Below are 24,849 nucleotides of genomic sequence, written 5' to 3'. Positions count from 1 at the left end.
CAGATTACATCCAAGTATCCAAAGTTTTAATTAAACTTCAGAATAGTAAATGGGAAAAACAGGGGAAAAGCCTCTCTTGCTCCGTGCATGTCATCTATTTTTAGTTTATTATTTATTATTCTTATATTGTATAGCAGTTGAATAATATAAAGTTAGTATGAAACCTATTTTAAACATGAGCTTTAACACCTTTAAAGCCCAGTCATTCTACAGGGACCTGATACGGGACAAAGCTTAAGCACGTGCCTAACTTTAAGCACTCACCTAAAGTTAGGCATGTACTTAAGTGCTTGCTTAAATCAAGCCTAGGTGAATCCCATTCTGTATGTATTCTATAACAGGCTATTGATTAATGATAATATTGACGCCAAAGTTTCCCAAATAATTTCGTACTACACATTTCATTTATTAATTTTTAAAAGATAACCAACCAGCAGCATAGTTATGAAAAGAAACAGTGAGGAATAGAAAAAAAGCCTACAAAAGCCATCTCAATATCTGGATCAGATGGAGAATAAGACTTAAAAGTGTCTAGGGCACTCTGGGTGATGTAAAAAATAATCATTAGTATAACAGCAGTGCTTCATTTGTGCCAGGGCTTGCCAGGGTTGAGCCCTGGCACCTCTAGGTTTGGCAGTTCATAGCCCCGGCACCTCTGGGCTTGCCACGTCAGTTACGAAAGTAAAAAAAATTGCTTGAGTCTGGGCACTTAGTTGCTTGTGCCCTGGCACCTCTTTCATTACAAATTAAGCACTGTATAATAGTTGTATATTATACTACTTTTGACTTCAAATTTTTGTTTGGTTCTTGTACAATAAAGCTTTCCTGTCCTTGTTTCAGAATTTTTGATGGGTTTGATGAGGTGAGGGAGGAGTCAAGTTGTCAGTTTGGATTAATGTTTAATCACAAATGTGTATAACCTTCAGAAGACACTTGGGATGAGGGAGATGAGGGAGAGGCTCTTCAGGCGTTGAGGATTTACGTTAATTAGTTTTAAATAACACTGATCATATGAACATAATTATCCTTTTCCAACTGTGTTTGGTATGCAGGACTTTGGTATTAAAATACTTGGATTATAACTAATCCAATTAGCAATTGAAAAATCACATTTAAACCCAAAGAATGAATGTGAGTGATTTGCTTCCACTTGTCCCACTTACTGGTTTTACCCCCAAACTACTTTTTTATAAGCTTTATTATAAAATGCTTCTTTTGTTTCAGGTTCCAAAAGAAAAAAGTCTGAATTAATAATATATCGTGGCTGATAGGGTGCCCATAATCACATCATTTAAAAAGGACACCCACCCATCAAAGACATTGATGTGTTGTGTTAGTTTCCAAACCCCAGTTTGTATACAGCTTAATTTTTAGAGCAAAAAGGAAAAAAAAAAAAAAGACAAAATCATTTGTAGGTTGCAAGTCCCAGATCTTGTTTATTTATAAAGCAATAAATATTAGAAGAAGCACAAATAAATTGCACGGGTGTGTAAACAAACTGTACAATGACTGAAGAGAGTTCAGGAAGGATTGCTGGAAGACTCCAAGAAGCATAATGTCATCATCCTGAGTGGGAGGTAAATTGAGGAAAAGGCACTTAGAAGCACTTGCGATGGACAATGGATGGACCAGCCTCATCGTACTCCTGTTTGCTGATCCACATCTGCTGGAAGGTGGACAGAGATGCCAGGATGGAGCCACCAATCCAGACAGAGTACTTGCGCTCAGGTGGGGCAATGATCTAGGGAAGGATAAGCAACAAAATCCTCATCAGTTCAACAGTTTGAGTTTGAGTTTCCAACACTACCTGGGTTTTGTAGTGATTTGATATACCAAATTGCTACAGACTACATAAAATTATGAAAGAACTTTCCTATCTTATCACTGGTAACAACTCCAGCAGCCAGTTCACAATATATGCAATATTCTCAATAGCAATTTACAGCCTGACTCTCCTCTTCTAACACTTGCTTCTTATCAGTATAATTCCACTGACTTCAATCAAGTTATTCCCAATTAATCCTCAGCTCTTGGTCTCACTATTGAATTGTTCCCACTACCCAAACTAATTATTTAGTCCAATGCGATACTTCTTTACCCCAATTTCTGTTTCTTATGACACCAAACCCCTCACCTTGATCTTCATAGTGCTAGGAGCCAATGCAGTGATTTCTTTCTGCATGCGGTCAGCAATACCAGGGTACATGGTTGTACCACCTGAAAGGACATTGTTGGCATACAGATCCTTACGGATGTCAATATCACACTTCATGATGCTATTGTAGGTAGTTTCATGAATACCAGCAGATTCCATACCTTGAAAGGCAAGATGATAGGTCAGCAAACTATACAGGAGGGACAATTTTTGTGTAAAAGATCTGTGAGCATTTATAGCTATTATTAATAAGCATTATTACAGTGCCATAAAAGTACGTCATAAAACATAGCAAAAGATACCATCCCTGTCTTGAAAGAGTTACAATATAATAGAGACAAAACAAAACACATGACAATGATTTAGGTAAAGGGAGGGTGTGGAGAGATTATTTATTCTAAAAATACTGGTTAATAATAATTACTATAGGAGACTAACACAAAGGAGAATCCTAAAACAAGTAAGTTTTTAAAAGGAGAGGTCACTTGCTGGAGACAGTGGGGGGAATCTTCTCAGTGTGTGTGGAGCAGAATAAAAAAAGTGCACAGCATAGAGCAGTAAGAGAGGATCAACAGAAATATATGTAGAGAGGGGGGATAGGAGGAAATGACAGAAGAGATATAAAATGAGTGGTGATTATGTAGGGCCTTGAAAGTGAGACAAAGAGCTTTAATTTCATCTGGTAAAAAACAGGAGCAGAGCAGAGCAGAAGAAGAGATTAGCAGTAGTATTTTGGATAGACTGGAGAAGAGAGAAAATGGAGAGGCCAGGCCAGAAAGGTTCAGTTATCAAGACAAGAGATGATCCAGGCACGGACAAGGGGTATAGCAATGCGTGTAAAGAGGAAAGACATCAGAAGCAAATGTACATAGGTTACATTCCGAACGTATTAATTTAACAGGTGCTTCCTGAAAGCAATGAAACTAGATCTGCAACGAGATGCCAGCTGCTGAACAACTGCGTTTAACCCACAGGGTTTATGCTATAAACACTTGTTGTATCCATCAGATTTCTTTGGCTCTACAGCAGAATTTAAAATCTTAGCCATGACAGTGTTTAATTAGAAGACATATACATAGATGCAGACCTCTCTTTTTGAAACATCACTTCTCAGTGGAAGCAGCTGTTGTCTTTGAGTAAGTATAAGACATAAACCTTTCAAATACTGTCTCTGAAAAATTCACCCTGATGGAAAATCTCCCATGACACAGTGACATTCTACTAATACTAAGACATTTGTATCTGAGCAATAACATTTCTGCAAGGACAGAGTCCTATAATTATGCCACATCAGCACAATAGGAGCAATTTACGTGTGGGCCAGATCCTCAGTTAGTGCAAATCAGCAGAACTCCATTGACTTCAACTGAGCTATCCTGATTTACCATAGCTAAGAATCTCCCCTAATGTAATTACAGTAGTGGGTTTTTGTGGGGAGGGGAGGAGGTTTGGTAAAGATCAGTTTGGCATAGCTGAAAAGTAAAAGGCTTGGCTGTCATGCTTCCAGCATAAAAGTAGCCTAAACAAAGCAGACTGAGTCAGTGGAAGGCTCCCCCTTTGTAATAGGGTCTTCTGGTAGTACAGAGCCACAATAGAGGCTCCTACACCACCCCCTCATGCATCCCAGTGCAGGCACTTATCTGGGAAAAAGGAAGTGTTACTGAAGTGTTCCCATGTCCTGGGTTGTCACAGCTGCTGAAATGGCCACAGGGAGGCACTGACAGCTAGTGCAATTGCAATTCAAAGGCTGTTCTAATCTGCACCAAAAAACTAACCAAGTGCTCAGCCAGCAGCCACCTTCTCAATAGTCTTGTGCCAAGCATAGCTTAGCAGCACTGGAGAATCTAATCAATTTTTTTTCTTGTTTTTATGCCAAATTTAGCTGAATAAGTAGGTAAGGAATGGGGGCTCTCCAAGCCTTGCAGTTCACTTGGTCTCACGGTCAAAAGCGGAGTCCTTGAGGGCACTTACCAATGAAGGATGGCTGGAAGAGAGTCTCTGGGCAGCGGAAACGTTCATTACCAATTGTGATCACCTGACCATCAGGCAATTCATAGCTCTTCTCCAGAGAAGAAGAGGAGGCAGCAGTGGCCATTTCATTCTCAAAGTCCAGAGCAACATAGCACAACTTCTCCTTAATGTCACGGACAATCTCACGTTCAGCTGCAGAAACATAGAAAGTAAGTCAAGGTCTGAAGAGGGGGATTGCCAGAGGCAGAAGTTCCCTGGTGGCTTGAGAGAGATGAGGATGAGATGTACTTACCTGTTGTCACAAAGGAGTAGCCACGCTCAGTGAGGATCTTCATGAGGTAGTCAGTCAGATCCCTGCCTGCCAGATCCAGACGCATGATGGCATGAGGCAGAGCATAACCTTCATAGATAGGTACGTTGTGGGTGACACCATCACCAGAGTCAAGAACAATGCCTGGAAGAGAGAAATGACTGAGATCAGATACACTTGGAAGCATCTAACTTTTCAGAAATCACATGACCTTTCAATACACAAGTCAGTAAGAAAAGAAGATATATGTAATGTGATGTTAATCAGCATAGCGCTATATTGTATTCAACAGTTAAAACGGATCTGGCTCATTCTGCCTTTGCTAGCATGGCTATTACTGAAGATTCAGAGTGATCATTCACTTGAAACAGTCACTCTCCATTTACTCCGAGCAAGATCCTTTCAGTACCTCTACTAGCACGATCTCAGTGATCATTGTCTTAAACTGAAGTCCAAGTATTTGGCATGAGTCTGCTCAAACCAATTATACCAGTGTAACTTCAGTGAGTTCATAGTAGTCACTGCGGGTTTACATCACTGTAAGTGAGAGGAGAATCAGGACATGTCTTCACTACCACTTATATCGGCAAAACTTATGTTGCTCAGGGGTGTGAAAAAACGCATCCCGAGCAACATACGTTTCACCGGCATAAGTGATAGTGTGCACGGTGCTATGTCGGCAGGAGAACTACCGCCGCTCATTGGGAGTGGTTTAATTACGTTAACAGGAGAGCTCTCCCCATCGGCACAGAGCGGCTACATGAAAGCTCTTAAAGCGGTATAGCTGCATTGGTACAGATGTGCCACTGTAAGGTCTCTAGTATAGACATAGACATTAGGCAACTGAGGCTCATTTTTAAAGCAATACGGATAAATTAATAATACCAATTTCTTATGGCCCTTTTCATCAGCAGGTCTCAAATCACTTCACAATCTTTAATATATTCAGCCTCAGAACACCCCTATGGGGTAGAGGCTCAAATAAGGCACAGAGAGGCTAAGTGACTTGCCCAAGATTTCATGAGAAGTCTGTGGCAGAACAAGGAATTGAACCAAGCTTTCCAAGTCTGATGCTAGTACCCTAACCACTGGAAAATCCTTCTGCACATTCAGTGGACTATTTTAATTTTTTACTAGTACCATATTTGAAAGACATCTATTTTACTGTGAATCTGAATGCCTTAGAGACTGCTCACAATTTTCTGTTTTCTTTTGGAGTTGAGGAGTTGAAAGGAAAAATTTCTATAGCAATCACTTATCTTTTTACCTGTGGTACGACCAGAGGCGTATAGGGACAAGACAGCCTGGATTGCCACATACATGGCTGGCACATTGAAGGTTTCAAACATTATCTGGGTCATCTTTTCACGGTTAGCTTTAGGGTTCAGGGGGGCCTCCGTGAGCAAAGTAGGGTGTTCCTCAGGGGCCACGCGCAGTTCATTGTAGAAAGTGTGGTGCCAGATCTTTTCCATATCATCCCAGTTGGTGATGATGCCATGTTCAATAGGATATTTCAGCGTCAGGATACCTCTCTTGCTCTGAGCCTCATCACCTACATAGGAATCTTTCTGACCCATGCCAACCATAACACCCTAATGGAGGAAAGTATAAAGAAACATTTTCTAGGAGGGAAACACCATTATTAAGCACAGAATTATTTATGCCAAAGAGCTAAGTATATTATTTGGGATAAAGCAGGGAGACATACATGAACTATGCCAAAATGTGGTTAAATATGGAAAGCAACATTAATTACTTTGAATATTAATTAAGTCAACACATGGCTGACTCTCGTTAAAAAATCCTACTTCATTTAATCAATTAAAGTGACAAACACAAAACAAGAAAACTCAACTAGTTCACAAAAAGAGAAAAGGAGTACTTGTGGCACCTTAGAGACTAACCAAAGCTTATGCTCAAATAAATTGGTTAGTCTCTAAGGTGCCACAAGTCCTCCTTTTCTTTTTGCGAAAACAGACTAACACGGCTGTTACTCTGAAACCTGTCAACTAGTTCATTCCCACATATCTAAGGCTATGGTGGAAAGCAAACCACACAATATCATGAAAAATGAAGCTATGGATAGATGGATGGGAGAAAGTTTTTATAGCTATCTCCATGACAGCGAAATACATCCACTACAATAGCCATAATCATTCACAGACTAGTAAGCAGTTACAACTGTTGCATTCTGGAAATCATGCCAAATAGTATATTTTAAATAAAAGAGAGAAGGAGGGGCTTATCTTGTGTAGTAAACAAAAAGATGAACTGTATTAATCTTTTCATCATTGAGTCCATAATATCAAACACCATCACTGAGCTTTTACATATTTTTTGGCATGGAAGTTGTATCTCTTGGGGCTGGGGAACAGTTTATTAAAAGTTTTCTATATGCTGGTTTGATGCTCACAATATGGAGAGGTAAGAGAATGGGAGAAAGAAAGAAGCATTATGGGGATATAAGAGGAAGGGGAACGTGTCTGGGGTAAGGAGTAAAGAGTTCCAGAGGAACAGAGGACATGAATCAAAAAAAGAAAAGAAAAGAAAAGAAAAGGGAGTGGTGGGAAGGGTTAGATGAGCTGGGTGGGGAGGTGAAGGTCTATGAAAAGGTCCTCGGCTGATGTAAATTCAATTAATGGAGCTAGATGGATTTACACCAGCTGGAGATCTGTTCCATGGGAGGAGCGAGGAACTAGGAAGATGAGCTAAGTCGGGCGAAGAATGAAGTGAAGGAGAGGAGGGGGATAGTGGGGGAAGTGAAGAATGTGGGGAGAGGAGAAAGTCCATGGGGGGGGTGGGGATTGTAGAGACATGAGTGGGGAGTTGGCAAGGAATCCAGTGAGACCGGTGGGGAGGCTCAGAGAAGGGGAATCCCCCTGGGGTGAAGAACATCGGAGGGAAGGGCGCTGGGGCTCGGCAGAGAGCGGCGGGGATAAGAGGCGAGTGGGGCTCAGCGGCGGGGGGCGAGTCGGAGGGCCAGGGGGGATTTGCACTGAGCGCAGCACGCTGCTGGGCCCGTTACCTGGTGCCTGGGGCGGCCGACGATGGAAGGGAAGACGGCCCTGGGGGCGTCGTCTCCGGCGAAGCCGGCCTTCACCAGCCCGGAGCCGTTGTCGCACACGAGCGCGGTGGTCTCCTCGTCGTCACACATCTTGGGCGGGAGGCGGGGATCTGCAAGAGAGCCCCGCCGCGTGACCAGAGCCCCTGCAGCCGCCGGGGGAGGCAGCAGCCTGCAGACCCCTCCATCCTGCCCAGCCCAGAGCTCCCCCCAGCACACTCCGCTGTCTTCTGCCCGTCCAGGTCCTGCCGGAACAACAAGGGACCTGCTCCCTCCCTCCCAACTGCCCCGCGATAGATATTAGACAATCAGTCACCCTCTAGATCTCACACACACACACACACACACACACGCACACACGGGGTAAGCTCGTGGCAGACCCTGCCGTGCAACTGTTGCCTGTTCCTTATGGCTACTGATGCAGCTCAGCGATTGCCTGCAGTAACCGCAGACGCTGCCACATCGTGCCAACACCCTTCCCCCCCCTCCTGCCCCCCCTTGAAGAGCTGAGGAAAAATATTAGCTGATTATATAAAATCTGCAGATGCACTTTTACTTCTAGCAGAGCACGATTAGAATTATTTTAAAGACACGTCTTCCAAGATCTTTTTTGGAAGGACTAGCAACTTTTGAGAGCTGCCCTGGGGGGCGGGAGGGGGATTTCAGACACAACTTCTTTGTAGCGTCTATAATTCCCCAGACAGCCAACCGGCGGCAACCAATATTATTTTAAAAGCAATGAATGAAACGATGAATGAATGAAAAGTTTCTAGGCTTCAGTCCCCCCGCCCCCTCCAGCCCTCACCCCCAAAAAGAAATAAAATTAGCCTTTGTGCTACAGGCGCAAAGCAGCCTCCTCCACAGTTGTATCTAGAAATCCAGAAATTGTCTCCTCTTTGTCAGTCTGATCTTCTCATTTCCCCCAAAGATGCCTTCAGCAGAGCAGCTGCTTTGCTGGGAAGGTGACTGATGGCTGGTCAGCGGTACTACTCACCAGATCAGCACCTACTGCGTGGAGTTCCTGAGAAAAAGCTGGGCACTGACTCAGAGGGAGATACACCAATTTATACTTCCCGAGCGGCCGTGGCAGCCAGACGCTCCTGGGGGACAAGCCAGCCACCTTTTCCTTATTTGGTCGGCTTCACACCATTGAGTAGCAGTGAAGCCATTAATGGAGCAAGGGAAGGCAAAAGTCAGAGCAGGCGAGAGCAGTCAGGGGCTCACAGGCCATGTAAGGAAAGCAAGGGGGTAGCATTCTAACAGCACATGGGATGGCCAAATAGGGAACCCATGTGAAAAATCATGCATACTTGTTCTGGAAGTCAATATTTTTAAAAAGATGAATGAAAGGAGGGTGCCCATCTTGCTGTTTTAAATAATCTGGAAGCTGTAAAAAGATCAATGAATTAAGCTCTAGCTGCCATAGTGTCTGGCATGTGTCACTGCAGTGTGGGAAGTAAGCAACTGGGACAAACCAGGAGTGAGATTTCAAGAGGATAATAGTTGGATCATTAATCTCAAAATACATTTGTTTGGTGGCGGTGGCTTCTTTGCTTTTTTTTTTTTTATTTTATTTTATTGAAAAGGATATTCAAGCAGCCCATATTTAAGGACAGCAGGTGAGCAGGCTGATGAGTGAAGCTCTCATTGGTAGGTACAATCTCAGATTTTGCTCCTGTACTAAGACAGAAGGCAGCATATTCTTCCTGTATTGCTTCAGCAAGAAGCAATGCATACTCCAATTCTCTCTAAACTTTGGTGAATACACGCAGAAAAAATTGGGCCTTCTTTTGCTTCTGGCAGGCAACAGGCAGTGCAAAGCAGGATCTGTTGGCTTACAATAACATATATAAACTCCCCATTTTTGTACTTGTAGTGCACACTGAATCAGTAATGCATAGTGATATGTATGGGAGAGGGGCTCGGGGAGAGATGGGAACAGCTTGAACAAAAACAGCCATGGTATTAATGTAATGTGGCAGTTGTTTTCCTGCTCTGTTGAAACATCCACATTGATAATTTTTTTCCAGCAGTGGAACCTAGGAGATCCATATATCTTAAAGGATTTTTTTTTCCCAGTTAAAAATAGAAAGACTGGAGAGGCATCCCTTGAGTGGGTTTGGCCTGGTATGTGAAGGCACAAATTGTCAACGTGTTTCCTAAAGGAACTTTATTATACTGCAGAGTACTGTGTCCTTCAGGAGCTCAGCTTGTAAGCTACCCAGACATGATAATGTCTGTCTCTGCTGTACACTCGGGGGAAGGAAAAATTGAGCCCAAGGGAATGGAGAGGGTGGGGGGGGGGGCGGGGAGGAAGCAGCAGCAGCTCAGTTAGTCAGATCAGTCACTCAGCTATAAATCTTGTGCATGAAACATATTAGATGCTGCAAAAGACTTCTGTCAAACACTCAAATACATCTTCAAAGATGTGAGAGGAAAGGTCTTTGAGTGTAATCAGAGCTACAGTTTTTCTGTGCTCTCATTGCGCTGAGAAATGGCTCAAACAAAGGCTGTGGTGAGTAGAAATCACTGAGGAGCCACACTATTCATTTCTATATTGCATTCAAAGGAGGTGGCAGAGGCTCTTGCACCTTAAATTTCTTCTACAGAGAGGATAGAGTCAACAAGTATTATGTAATAGCATAAATAGTTAATCAGAAGTTTAGCTCTGGATGATTTACCTGTCCCAGCCCGCTCCTCTGCTCATTTTGGGATTGTGCCCATTTATGAACACAACTTTATAGATATTGCAACAAGCATCTTAGGCACAGTTGGCTGCTGCTTTACTTTAATTCCCTTGAGAAGACCCACGCTGTTTCTGGTGAGACACAGTTACAATTTTTTAAAAATACATAAAAACTAGCCCAGATCTATATGAAAGGATGGTTCAAGCCTGTAAATTACAATGACAGAAAGAGGTCATTGCAGCGGAGGGCTGTGCTTCACATCTTCTGCTTTGGGAATCAGAGACAGACAGACAGACAGAGTTCACATTCATTAAGTTTATTGGTATTTGGTATAAAAAAATTAATCAAATCAAATATTGGTATGGCAAGGTACACAAAGTAAGTATATAGTTATAAACAGATTAGACAGAGGAAAGAGATTTATAGAAATACTTTACATAATTATATATAGAGAGATTTCTATATATCTTTTTATACACAGGATATAGAGTGTGTGGGGAAGGGTATGGTTTCAAATTAATAACAATTTTTAATACTTCATTTTCCATTTTTATTACATTTCTGATTCAGTGGCAGGTTCCCACGTGTATTGTCAAGTTGTTCTTGCCCTCTTTTTCCTTCTTCCTAAAGTCCATCTTTTCTGCAGAAATTGAATAATGTGGGAGATTACTGCTGGTGAAAAAGGCCAAAGATTAGCCTACAGTGTTATCTCAGCTGTCCTTCCATTCAGAGGTGTTACAGTATTTACAGGGAAGCCAGTTACTGATAGCCACTTTGAATTCCTCCAATCTCAGACCCTCCCTGTCACATCCTATGTTCATTTGGCTGGAAAAAGAAAGTGTGTGTCTCAAAACTGAGACAAATGAAGCTGGCACTTGTGTGCAACATTTACCAGGGACAGTTGGTCCTATGCCTGACCTTTCCTTTGTATTTCCTTTATAAATGTATATTTGCTTTCACTCCTACTTGCTCAAGTTGTAATTTTCTAATTAAAACACAACAGGGCTTGAAACTAGAACCCAGATGCCCTTGAAAGCTAAATAATCTCTTTCTCCTTACTGTACATGGCAAGGTCAAAGGCACAGGGCACTGCACCATGTATTAGATCCAAAATGGCACCTGTTTCCTCATAGCCATTTCAAAAGTACCCAGATAGACTCGTTTCTTTGGTCAAAATCATTCTGCTGTCTGCCAAAAAGTGACGTTACAGCAGCAAATAAATAAATCAACAAACAACAAAACCCATTATCATCCAGGGAGGAAAATTTCCAGATATTGAAATGACTAGAGTCTCTTTACGCAGTATGAATTTCTTAAGAATCAGCCATAGCCCAAGCAGTATATTAGTGGCAAAGGAAAAGCAAGCAGACAGGATTATGAGATAGTAGGAGGAGCTGCAATAGCGATGATCTTCACATATCCAAAAAGAGTTTGTCCTTCAGGAATATTAAGATTGAACAGGGGAGGGATAGCTCAGTGGTTTGAGCATTGGCCTGCTAAACTGAGGGTTGTTAGTTCAATTCTTGAGGGAGCCATTTAGGGATCTGGGGCAAAAATTGGGGATTGGTCCTGCTTTGAGCAGGGAGTTGGACTAGATGACCTCCTGAGGTCCCTTCTAACCGTGATATTCTATGATTTCTGTGAAGCGTTTAACAAATGTTAATGGAGAAGCACACATCTTTTCATTAGCATAGTGCCATACCTGCACTAAGGCAACCACTTCATTTCTCAATCATAGCACCTCAGGTGCTACTTGGAGCAAGTCTGCTTTTCCTTTGCAAGCAAAATTTGATGGGATATTCAAACCAACACGAAACTGCTTTGACTTAGATTTGCAATCAGAATACAAACAGTGGACTATTAGCTCTTGCATGCTAAAAAAAACAATAATATGATCTTGTGATAGCCCAGATATCTAGCATCTCCTATTCACTTTAGTATTTTAGGTAAAGGAATGAGACCAGTAGGAAAATAAGGCCCTGATTCTGGAGGCATTTTCTACCAGGTATAGTAATTTACAGTAAACACTGCATCCAGTAAAAGAGTTTGTTGGCTCAGGCCTCCCTTTCTGAGTACATTTTATAAACTATCAACCTATTCTTTAGATTATCTACAGATGTTATAGATATATCTACATACGTGCAAATGAATCCTTCTCATCACATTAAACCATCATGTGTATTACATACATGCCACATATTTCACAGAAGATCTGTTATAGAAGTTTTTAAAATGTCATTAGTACAACTGTTGCATCCTTCCCCCTGTAAAATCAGTTGTCTTCGTTATAATGAAATCCACTGTGCAGAGCTCTGTGTGGGAGAAAAATTATAACTAATTTATTTTAGAAACCTAAAAAATATATTGAATACCTGTTACCTACGTAATAGTGTCATGATTTTAAAATCCAATATCTCAATCTACTAGGGTATGGAACAAAAGCTTCATCACACTCCAGTGCTATAAAGCATCTATATCTAACCCCAAGGGATCATGAAATATCAAATGTGTCACTGGATCAGAGCTGAATATTGCCTTTCTGGAGACTCGGGCTAATGTAATTTTTATGAGAACTTGTACATTTGCAGGAAAAATCTCTGACAGATTTTATTTTGTTCCATAGCAGCTGTTTGAAGCTATGTATGGTTTTTGAAGAAGTTATCCCAGCAGAGTTTGAATTGTGGGCAGAGTGCAGGCAAGAATATTAAAAGGTACATGACAAATTTATCATATGACAATCATCATCACATATGTGGGATATATGCAGACACACTCTAGTCATAGAAGCTAGAACTGAAAAAGAGAATTAGATCATTCCTGCCAATGCAGACTTGTTCCCTATGACACATTTTATCATGTTTTGTCCAATCTAATTTTGAAGTATCAAGTGACAGAGCTTCCTCCCTTTACCGTGAAACATTATCCCCCAGTTTAATAAGCAGTTAACTGTCAAGCAGTTTCACCTGATATTCATCCTAACTTTCCCCTTTCTTAGTTTCATCACAGTTGTCCTACTTATAGCCCCATGTATCATCTCCTTTGTGTTTAGACCCTTCACATAGTTATGTGTCTCTCTCACTCATATAGTGCTGCATGTCTGTAAGTAACCTTAAGTGTCTTAAGAATGCCCTGAAATGATGAAATAATGAAATGGGCATAGAATACTAGAGATGCATCCAAAACACTTTTGTTACGAAGCTGATAGCAGCAGGGGCAGAAAATATAGGGGGATGTGAGCAATAGCGTAAGGAAGTACTGAAACTCCGGCCCTTAAGAACTATTTGCAACATGCCATTCACAAATAAAGGGTGAGAGCCCCATCCTTGCAACATTGCTTTACACTGGGTGAAACGGCCAGAGTGGCATAAACAGGCTTTAAAAGCACAGGGTCTAGACAGGGGAAGTTCCCACCCATTCCCAAATAGCAAAAGACAGTTGTAAGGTTGCCTTCCAAGGACTCCCTCACAACACAGGCGTTCTGCCAGGGGCAGAGCCCAGCAGGTAGCACTGCAAAGACTTCAGGCAACTCTGGCCTGAAGGGCATCCTAGGAAGGCTGTCATAACTTAGACAGGCCCCAGGGCTATCTAAATTACATTGGGGTCAGAGAGCAGTCCGGGATAGAGGAACAGGTGCAAATGTTGCTTAAAACCTCCTTATCTCCTGCTCCTCCAAGGCTCTAAAACATCCTAACCCCAAAAAAACAGAAAAGAACAGTCTTGCAAACCTCTGGTACAATGGTTAGGCAGACAAAGGACTGCTGCTTATTTCCCTAAGCACAATTGTCTCACTTTTACCTTCTGCTCCTCCTCTCTGTTTGTGGTATCTACCTCTTAGTCTTAATCTTATAAATTCAGGGCCAGGCATCTTGAGACTTTACTGCAGCTCTAACTTTTTTCTACCATTTTCTGGCTTATAGGCATCTGGTCCAAGTTTTGAGCCCTGAAATTACTGCTTGCTGCTGAGCATCCCAGGTATGACCTAAATTCTAACACCCTATTGATTGAAATGTTGTCCCAAAGGAATGCAGTAACACTGCAGTGAAGGATCAGCAGCAAAGCAGTTCATTAATCAAATCTAAAGCTTCAGACCATGCACCATTCCAATAAAGGGTCTCTGGAATTTTGCTAGCAAATGATTTATTTGAAAAATAGCTAATTAGTCAAAGACTAATCCTTGGCACAAGCAGATTTGGAAAGGACTCTGCAGTGTGTGAAGACCATAATGCAAATTGCTACAGAGACAATTTCTCAAGCTTGTACCCTTATTCTGCATTTTCTCACTCCTTGTCTCTGATTTTATGAAAAGATCTATACCTCCCAGAAAAGACAATTGGGTCATGAAAATTATGAACATAGTTTTGCAATTTTTGTATGCCACAAAGGCCACAGATTTTACTCTCAGAATACATAAAAATAAACAAGCTTTTTCAGCAGATTTCTGGATTTTCTATGCAGGTGATGATGGATGTGCAATTATTTTTCCATAGGGTTTTATGTAAAAATATGAACTTAATAAATATGAGAGAGACAAGGTGGGTGAAGTAATATATTTTATTGGACCAACTTCTGTTGGTGAAAGAGCTCTTCTTCAGGTCTGGGAAATGCACTCAGAATGTTACAGCTAAATACAAGGTAGAACAACTTGTTTAGCACAAGGAGTTAACACATCTTGCAAGACACCATTCAAAGTGAAGTGGGCAGTTAATAACTCTGCAGTCATAGGACAAGGGAGGGTTCTTGTGTTACAGGCCAACTTCAACTCTTTGACACCACCTACTATGAAGAACTCAAAGAAGTCCCTCCCATACCACAGTTCACAGGAATCTAGGGACATCATCAAATCCTTTCCCAAACAACTCCAAGAGAAACTCTACAAATTCATCCCCTATGAACCCACACCAGGGACCTTCTACATATTCCCAAGATACACAAACAAGGAAACCCAGACAGACCCATCATATCTGGTTATGAAACTCTTTCTGAAGGACTATCACCACTCATAGAAGCCATCTTTAAACCACTCACCACATAAAGGGCCAGTTCCTTCTAAGACACAACCAACTTCCTCCAGAAGCTCTGCAACATTAACACCCTCCTTCAGAACACCATTCCTGTCACCCTGGAGGTTACCTTCCTCTACACCAATGTACCTCACAATGATGGCATCACTGCCTGCCTCAGATATCTACAAGACAATGGACAACACTTAGATATCCACCCCCAAACACATTGCTAAACTCCCATTTCATCCTCACCCGTAACGATTTTACACTCAACAACTAACACTTTGTCCAAACCATGGGAACAGCCATTGGCACTAGGATGGCTCCCCAATATGCCAAGCTCTTAATGAGTCACCTTGAGGAAGAATTTCTGGACAAATGTACCACAAAACCAATAATATACCTGAGATACATCAATAATATTTTCATCATCTGGACAGACAACCTAAATGTTTGGAGCAAAGGCATATTTAGTTCTGATAGAAAACTTCTGTGAATTTTAAGGGTCTATTCTGTTAACATTTAATAGCATAAGCAGAACTGCACACATGTAAGAAATTGCAGAGTAATCATGTTTGTAAGAAAAAATAAAAATAAAGTAACTAAAGAGCTAGAAAAGACCGGTTTGAACTAAGATGGAAATGACAGACTAATACATATGTATAAGAAAAGATAGCAAAAAGTTATAAATAAGTTTGTGTAACAAAGGGAGGTTGAAGTTGCCAGAGGCAACTGTGATGAGATCATCCTAATGAACTTCCCACTATAAGCAACTGATCAGTACTTTCTGAGTGTTTTGCCTTAATGAGGATCTGTTAGACCCATCTCCTGAGTAAGTGAATCTCAATCCAACACTAAACTCCCTCATAGATTTCCACCACAACTTCAGCAGCCACCGTCCATCCATCAAACTCTCTATAGAGCACTCCCACACCATCATCAACTTCCTAGACACCATGATCAGCTTCAGCAATGGCCCCCTAAAAAACAACAATATACAAGAAAGCCACCTATGTTCACAGAGCCAGTAACCACCCCAAACACACCAAGAAATCTGTTATCTACAGCCAGACACTCAGAGACCACAGAATATGCTCCAAGGAGAAAGTCTGGGATACACATCTTAACACATTTAAAACCAGCTTCCTCAGACAATGACACTCCACCAGAGAAACAGACTACATCATGGAACAGGCCACCCAAATATCCTGAGAGAACCTGCTTCAATACAGAAAAAAATCCTACAACTGCACACCCATAGTCGTCACCTGCCTCCCCACACTGGAACTCTATACAGGGTATCATCAAACAATTACAACCCATACTCACTGGGAACAACATCTTGAAATAAATCTTTCCCAAACCTTCACTTCTGGCCTTTAAACAACCCCCCCAGTCTCTCCAATCTGATCATCAGAAACAAGCTCCCCACAGACCAGGACACACCAACTCAAAGTGGCACCAGATCCTGCCATAACAACAGATGCAAAACTTGCTGTGAACATCAACACGCCTCCACAATACTCCTTTCACTATCTATAGGTCTTACACATCCTTATCGTAGCACACGATATACCTCATACAATACCATATCACCTGTGGGTGAACACTTCACAAAACGATCACTCAATATTTGACTTCTCAGTCCTCACCCTCAAAGGAAACCTTCATAACACTTCAAAAGACAAGCCTGGGAGCTCTCTAAGTCAATTATTCACAGGGAGGAAAAAACATAGGGAAGTTCTGAATATTGTGCTATTGGGGAGCAAATCTGGATATGTTCTTGTTGTTCTGGGGGTTCTGCTGTTGACACGAAGGAGGCTGTGGACAATTGAAAGGAGGCATGCACATGAAGTACAGCCAGATCCAATTGACAGTGGAACATAATGTTCTGCCTGGAGGAACCTACACTGATCTCTCTCAAAATTGGTGTAACTGAACTTGCAAAACTTGAACCCTGCCTGGGCTGCAGAGATTGTGTCCTGGATTATGTGTTGCCACTGGCTGCCTGCTTGCCTATGCAGTCTGTCCTCTCCCCCTGGCCACCAGTGGGGACTCTAATTGGTTACCCAGGGAGAAATATCTGATCACACCTTCTCACCAGCTAATGAGCACAGTCGGTTTCAGTTGGATGGAGGCTGCTTAGTTTCTGGTGAGAACGATTCATTCCCCAGTCCATAGGGATGCAGTCAAAGCACAGACTGGGCACAGTGTCCTGGCCCTGTCTTCTCTTCCAAGCAATATTTCAGAATGTTGTATTTCCAGAGATAAGGTTGTCATCATAACTCATTGTGTAGATATGAAAGATCACAACCTCCACTGTAAGCTTATAAAACAGTCATATTAAATCCATGTCCTTCATAGATTAAGTGTGGGGGGAAAATTGCCAAATACCTTTTACATTGAAATAAAAGCTCTTTAATTCACCGTGTAAAAATGAGAAATTCATAATGGTGTGACATTTGATGAACACGATGGTGTGACATTTGATGGAGTGAGCAGCAGAATCCTTGCCAGACACAATGCCATCTTCAACACATGGGCTTGCCGTTTCTGACGTTCTGAGCACACTCTCTCCCCACATTTACTCCTTGCAGCAGAGTGTCGCTAATGTCATCAAGTCCAACCAACGTAATGAAAGGGGAGACAAATCCATAAAGGCCTGCCAAGGCCATGCTTAAAGGCCAGGCAAAAAAGACCAGTATGAACAGCCAGAGCAAACTCCACATCAGATAGCAGCAGCTTGTCTTAAAGCGCTCACTGAAACATTACAAAATAATCTGGATTAGTGCCAAATACATCTGACATTTTTCTTTCTACTCTTTCTTTTTCTCTATGCTAATCATATATAGCAAACAAATAAGATTGAGTTAACAAAGGCAATCCAAATGCAATATTCCAATCCTCACTTGGTATCTAAATGATACAAAATAAGGACAACACCCCCCTCTGTAAGCACAGTGACCTGATTTACAGAGCAGTTATTTGTGTGCACATTTCCGTGTGTGCCATTTAGGGCCTTGGTTCTGAAACGTATTCATTCACACTCCATCCTGAGATGGAGAGGTGCTTATGTAAATGCTAAGGGCAAAATTTTAAAACTGGGCTTGTAAATCCATATTTACACACTTAACATTAGAGTTAGAGCCCAACTTTAGGGACCAAGCTTTGAAAATCCAGGCCAAAGTATTCTGATTCAGATATTACTGAGTTTCCAGAAATAATTATGATTATGCAGAAATGGGGTCTCTCTCTCCTCTTACTGTCTTTTCACCCCTGCTCGTCCTTGCTGCTCTTCCAAAAGGTTTAGCCCTCTGTTCTCACAATGAGCCATTTGGTACATTTCCTTTTATTTTAAAAGCTGTCAAGCTCTCCCTTTTTCCATCACCAACCCCACATAAATCTCCTCTCTTCCACCCTCACTCAAAGTCATTCCTTTCATCCTTTTCAGCTGTCATGAAAAACCAGTTTTAAAACCCCATCTGGGCCGCATCTCTCAGCAGTTTTGTGTTGGAGGGAAAAATAGTTCCCAAAATTCAAACCAGTTGAAGCCATTTCATGTACACAGCTCCAGCCGCTGGAGCTATGATTGTAACCAGTGTAGTAAAATCTGCTTTAAAGTTGCTATTAAAAAAAAAAAAAATCTGGTGGCCAGGACTTTGTCCACTCTAGCACGCCGACCAATTTTAAAACTGGATTGAATTTTTGGGAAAGTTTCTGAGGTGCTCAGAGGCACTTGCTAGGTGGGCTAGCTCAGCTCAGCTTTGTTCCTTCTTCCCACTTCTCTGCTGCACAGCTGAGTGGGGACGCAGTTTCAAAGCAATGCAAACAAATTCTTGGGGAAGATGGTATATTGTGTGGGAAACACTTGGTCCTTCATACCCACAGTCTTTTCTGGTCTCAGTGACTCTCTTGCTCCACTCTAAACCCTTGCATCCAGAGCTCGACGTAGAACTAATTTTTGGTTTGCTGGCAGTTCCCAGACATCCAAAAAATTATGATTTGAGTCAAACAAACTTTTGAAAAATGTTGACGAATCAAAAAAGTCGATACAAACTAAACATTTAACTTGATCCAAAACAAAACATTTCATTTTGTTTTCAGGAAGTTTTTAAATAAAAAGCAAAGGGCATGAAGAGCTAGATTCACAAAACAGCCAGAAGAGAAGGCAGGCATAACTGTCTTCCTTTTGCTCAGTGGTTAGGGTACTCACCTGGAATAAGACCAGAGTTCAGTTCCCCCCGCTGCCTTATGTGGAGCATGTATTTGAACTTTTGGTCTTCCAGATTGTGTACTGAAAACTGTATTAAAAGCATAAGCTATCACTTATCATTCTCAGGACTTTTTCCTGTCCCGCTTGCAGGCTAGGGAGCATTCCTTGGAAGCATGCAACTTGGGTCTAGCCTCAGTCAGTCTGTAGACAGCCAACCTAGAGTAAGGTGGGGTGAGTTGTGTTTCTGCTTTAGGGCAGCCTGCTTTACCTCTCTCTCTGTTTTGGGATTCTTGTGTGTATTAGGGTTCTGAATTCTAAGAAATAAAGAGTATTTATGTTTTTATTTAACTTCTCTGTGTATTCCATGAACATAACATCTCACGTTGTAGGAGAGTGGCCTAACCAGTAGGATATTCTGGGGAACATCTCTCTCAGTTTCTCCCACTGAAGTCATACTACTTTGAATAAAGAGTCATTGGTGCAAAGACTTGAATTTGGCTCTCCCCACTCCCAGGTGAGTACCCTAACCATTGCGCTGTAGGGTAACATGGGGTCCATAGGTCTCACTCTTTCCTGCTGAAGCTGTTCCGCTTTGTATAAAATACCTGAATAATCACTATGCCAAAGAAAGAATGAGAATGAGTCTAGGTCTTGGTGGGTAAGGGACACATGGGGGGGGGGAGGGGTTGTACCCAAGTGCAGGGCCCTATTTAATTAACTATTAACTATTTAATTACTTATACACTGTGCAATAGCTTCAAGCAGGACAGATTTATCTGAACAAGAATGTGTTTTTAATTTATCATTATTGATATCTCCGATTATAAATATTTTCAGTTTACAAACATATAAAGCATATTGCTCCATTCAAAAACGGCAGCCTCCCTTGTACGCTTAATGTGAACACTGTAGAAAAATAGTGCTATGCTACTACGATCTGCTTACACAGCTACAAATTGGACACACAGCTAGTCTATACTGATGCATCCTGTTATCATTGTTACTTCGACCTCCCTGCCTACTTGAATGTCTCACCCACATGTTAGGTCTTATTGTAGATTGAGAGTGTTTTGGGTTAGAGACTGTCATTTTCTAGGTGTCTGAACATTACTGAGCACAGTGGGTTCCTGACATACATGAGGTACTATTGCAATATAAATAATAAAATGACACACAAGTAACTACATGAAAAGAACATTAAGGTTGCCAAGTTGAGAACTCAGAAGTAGGAAAAGCCACGTATAAGGCTGCCTGTGCGACCTTAATTTGGGCCCCTGTGTGCCCAGGGAGCTTGGTAATTTGGGAGCCAGGCAGTTTGCTAGGGAGCTGGGCAGCCCACTACGGGAGAAGCTGGCCAGCTTTAAAGGCCTGGGAACCCCCCCAGCCAGAGGGCCACACATCCTAAGAAAGTTTCAGAAAGTTTGAAACAAGGGATGGTTTCAGGTTTTTTCAGAATGAGATCTCAGAATTCTCATTCTGCAGGAAATTCCAAAATTTCAATTATTGGTTCCCATTTGGAATTAAATTATATTTGCAATTTCACTGAACAGGAATCCCAGATTCCAAACAGCTCTAATTCAGAGGTAGGCATTTGGAATTCACAGTCTGCATGAGGGGCTAATCCTAAGAAGGGATCAGCCCCTCAAAACTTCCATAAGAGCCAATGGGAACAGACAGTGCCTCAAGATCAGGTGTTTAAGGCTGAACCTGCAAACCCTTCCTTATACAAAAAGTCCCAGTGGTTTCAGCAAGACTACTTGCATGAGAAAAGATTTTCAGGAGTGGCTCATTAGGTTCTAAGCTCTTCAAGACAGGGATGTACCATTTTGTACAAGTAGCAGTGAACACTTATGATGCTGTCTAAAACAGAAATTATTTTGAAGTCAGAGATCCTTATGTCTGTAATATAGTCTCATCCATAACATATAATTTATGACAAACCATTTAAGCTCTACTCCACAAAAGGTACTTAACCATCTAACTCTCAGACTTAGTCACCAAGTCCCACTCTTAGGCACTGCTGGAATCCACAAAAACCCCTGCTCAGCTGCCGTCTAACCCTGTAGGCACCTAAACTCACATGGCAGCTACATTTTTGCAGTAAGAGTTCCCTATGCACCTACGTTTCCACCTCTGGACATATGAGCTGCTGCCTCCCAGTCTAGGTGCCCAGGTGCTTATCTCCCACCTGAGCTCCAGAGCTGGCCAGAGAAGATAGGTGTTCAACAACCTATCTTGCTTGTAGGGCCTAATTCAGTAGGTGTGCTCAGTGGCTGCACAAGATGTCACAGGAGGAGGAGGAGGAGCAGCAACTGCTCCTTTAGCCCAGAGTTCAAGGTACTCACCTGGGATATAGGACACCACTGGTTTAGGTCCCCACTCTGCCTGCTGAGAAGGGTATTGAACAGGGATCTGCCACCCCCCAGCAAATGCCATGGATTGTAGGATGGTCCAGCATGGGTCTCCTTCAGTCTCTCCTATTGAAGTGGTTCTACTTTACTCACCTAAATAACAGATCATTGTTCAAATCCCTTTTCCTCATCAGGCAGAGGGGAGGACTGAAATCAGGGTCTCCCACAGCCAGGCGAGTACCCTAACCACTGGGCTAAGGGTTATAAGAGAGTTCCTCCTCTTTCTTCTCTGCCCACTCCCTCCAGCCATTTTGTGTGGAATTAGGCAGCATCTGAGCATGCAGGTCCTAGAGGCAATGTAGGAGGCCAAATGTCTATTTTCCCTGGTTTGTGGATCACAGGCAGAGATAGACCATCCCGCAGCCTGGACTTAGGCGCATCTCATCTCCATGAGGAGGCACAGCTTAGAGTGCCCCCCTCTCATTGGCAGCTCCCGTTAGCTACCCTAGGAAGAGACTCACCTAGAGTGCTGAGTTTTGTGGATTGCATTCTAAGGCACCTCTCTCTCCCCAGGCATTGTAGAGGGAGCGTACGCACCTAACAGATCACATTGTTGTACCAGTGATTTTTCTGGCACTGAAAAGTTGGGTGTTGTGGTGCTTAGTATCATAAAACTTATGTCCCTTTGGGGATCTGGGCCTTAGAAACAAAACAAGAAGTCCTTACCTTCCATCAGACTTCTGAGACTTCTCACCCTTTTCAAGCATTGATGATCAGACAAGCGCCACGTGAAGACACTATGGCAAGACGGTCAGAAGAGTGTAAATGCCTTCAGCAAAAAGTGAACTGACTATACCTGGAATATTGCATTTAGTTCTGAGCACCCAAATACCAGAAAGATGTAGATCAATTGGAGGGATTTCAAATAACAGCAACAAAAATTATTAGTGTGCTTGTGAGAAAGACTTAGGGGCTGATCCAAATCCCTTTGAAATCAGTGAAAACACTCATTAGCTTCAATGAAATTTGGATCAGACCCTAAATGCGCTTTGCTCTCAGAAAATTATGAGGGAGGGAGAGAAATAACTATCAGTAACTAAAAGAAAAGGAGTACTTGTGGCACCTTAGAGACTAACAAATTTATTTGAGCATAAGCTTTCGTGAGCTACAGCTGTGCCACAAGTACTCCTTTTCTTTTTGCGAATACAGACTAATATGGCTGCTGCTCGGATATAACTAAAAGGGTTAAACATTAACAACTGAGAGACATTTATTTAGAGTGATAAACCCTATTTAGTTATTTACTGTGATTAATGAATGAATTTACTCTGGCCTTTATTTATGTATCATTGTAGATCTTATAAGTGTATTACTTTAGATTGGCATTTTCAAAGGATGGTAAGGGGATTAGGCATCTAAATCCACTGAAATTCAGTAGGTGTTGGGCACCTAACTCCTTTGGGTTACTTGGTTGTCTCTGACTCAGACTGTTTTGTTGATTAGGTGCAGTAATGCCATAACAAGAAGCACTGGGTGAAATTCAATAAATAGATCAAATAAACAACACGGTGAATTTTAAGGTTGTGTACATAAATCAGTCAGACTGGGAAACTGTCTCCCAAAGGAAATGGTAGAAGTCTCTACCACTTGAGACCTTTAAAGCAAGGCTAGAACACTTTGTACTTTAAGTAATAGTTGTACAGTGACAAATGGCCTGATTCTGTGGTTAAAGTTAGTAACTATCTACTAATATAGCTCTTATCACTGTAACATGCAAGCATCTCCCAATTATTCAATGGATTTTATCCTCCCCAAACTCCTGTGAGTTAGGGAAGTTCTAGCCCCATTTTACAAAGGAGGCACTGAAGAATAGGACAGATTAAGTTGATTTATGTGAGGTTGCACAGGAAGCTGTTGTCTAAACTGGGAATAGAAACCAGATCTCCTGAGTCTGAGGCCAAGTCCAATACCCTTCCCACTAGACCATCCTTCCACCCCAAAGAGTATGAGAATGGGGTATCAAATAGCTGTGATGAGAAAGGGCAGGCCAGATTCTCCAAAATGATCTGTGTGAGCGGGCCTCGGTATCTGTAGGGTCTTGCTGGTTTCAGGGGGTCTCTGCACAGGTATGTTTGGATCAGCTTGCAGGGGTAGGGCTCTACTTTAAAATTTAAATACTTTGACTATATACTATAACAATAGGAAAATAGATCAATAAAAGGCTTACCTTAAGACACAGATTTCTGCAGCCTTTTAATGAAAAGTCACTCTGATCCAGGAATTCACTGATGCATAAACACACAAGCAAGCTGAATATCACAAGGACCTTGCAAAAAGCCCTTGTTTTCCCTTATGCAACTTGACTGAGCATGATCCTGCAAAGGGGTGTAAAAACATCACTACTTCCAAAGCAACTAATGTGATGTCACAAACAGCTTATGACTTAATGAGAGGAATAGGCAGCAGGAGTAGATGAACTGTAAAGGAAAAAAGCTCTTGTTTTCATGAGAATATCCTTAGTTGTTTAATGCAGGAAAGGTGAAGAAAGAAAAGCTAAATGCTATATACGTGGACTTGTCTTGGAATAGAATGTTTAATAAAGCTCTCTCTGAGGTTATTGGTTTTTTAATATTCATTTTTATATATTGCCTTTGCCTTGTACAGTACATTTATTTAAATAAACATATATAATATTAATTAATTCAGGACCCTTCCATACCAATATCAATCTTACTCCCAAAGACAATCTATGGGGAAAAATATAGGGTAATTACAAAAACACAAGCGGTCCAGTGGCAGAATTCTGCACGCCTGGTGGGAGATCCCAGTGTTATTCCTATTCTGACACACTGTCATTCAAGAACATAACCAAGTTGTGTTATGCAGCAGAGACAGAAGGGTTCATCATCCAGAAGTGCTCCACATCACTCAGCATTAACCCCTCATTCAGCAGAATTGGGATCAGTTCAGGCTCCAGGATTACAGCATGGGCATACAGATCCAACAAGCTAATGCATAAGCTCTGCCACTAACACAACATGGCATGCTTCTTGTAGGAGGTGTCATAAATATAAAGGGAAGGGTAAACCCCTTTGAAA

General features: G+C 41.8%; 1 protein-coding gene across 3 annotated transcripts; it reads right to left on the bottom strand.

The window, feature by feature from the left end:
- Positions 1-1,420: 1,420 nt before the first annotated feature.
- Positions 1,421-8,566, bottom strand: ACTC1 (actin alpha cardiac muscle 1). 3 transcript variants are annotated; one of them, XM_073348896.1, is made up of 7 exons: positions 8,492-8,566; positions 7,462-7,610; positions 5,704-6,028; positions 4,419-4,580; positions 4,127-4,318; positions 2,135-2,316; positions 1,421-1,741 (listed from the first exon to the last, which is right to left on the bottom strand). In XM_073348896.1, exons 2-7 carry the CDS (start codon positions 7,588-7,590, stop codon positions 1,598-1,600), a joined length of 1,134 nt encoding a protein of 377 aa, XP_073204997.1. In that variant the 5' UTR covers positions 7,591-7,610; positions 8,492-8,566; the 3' UTR covers positions 1,421-1,597. The 3 variants fall into 3 exon arrangements, with proteins under 3 accessions (XP_073204997.1, XP_073204996.1, XP_073204998.1); XM_073348895.1 differs by lacking the exon at positions 8,492-8,566 and adding an exon at positions 8,337-8,467; XM_073348897.1 differs by lacking the exon at positions 8,492-8,566 and adding an exon at positions 7,878-7,895.
- Positions 8,567-24,849: the final 16,283 nt, after the last annotated feature.

Source organism: Lepidochelys kempii, chromosome 6, assembly GCF_965140265.1.
Source record: "Lepidochelys kempii isolate rLepKem1 chromosome 6, rLepKem1.hap2, whole genome shotgun sequence".
NCBI classification, from domain to species: Eukaryota; Metazoa; Chordata; order Testudines; family Cheloniidae; genus Lepidochelys; species Lepidochelys kempii.
Note: the sequence above shows the minus strand (reverse complement) of the source record. Positions and strands in the feature narration are given on the sequence as shown.

Excerpts from the sequence above, each read along its gene's own strand:
- ACTC1 (XM_073348896.1), bottom strand. The coding sequence starts at position 7,590 with ATGTGTGACGACGAGGAGACCACCGCGCTCGTGTGCGACAACGGCTCC. Across the intron at positions 6,029-7,461 it reads TCGGCCGCCCCAGGCACCAG|GGTGTTATGGTTGGCATGGG; the intron begins GTAACGGGCCCA and ends TTCCTCCATTAG. Across the intron at positions 2,317-4,126 it reads CTTCCAGCCATCCTTCATTG|GTATGGAATCTGCTGGTATT; the intron begins GTAAGTGCCCTC and ends TTGCCTTTCAAG.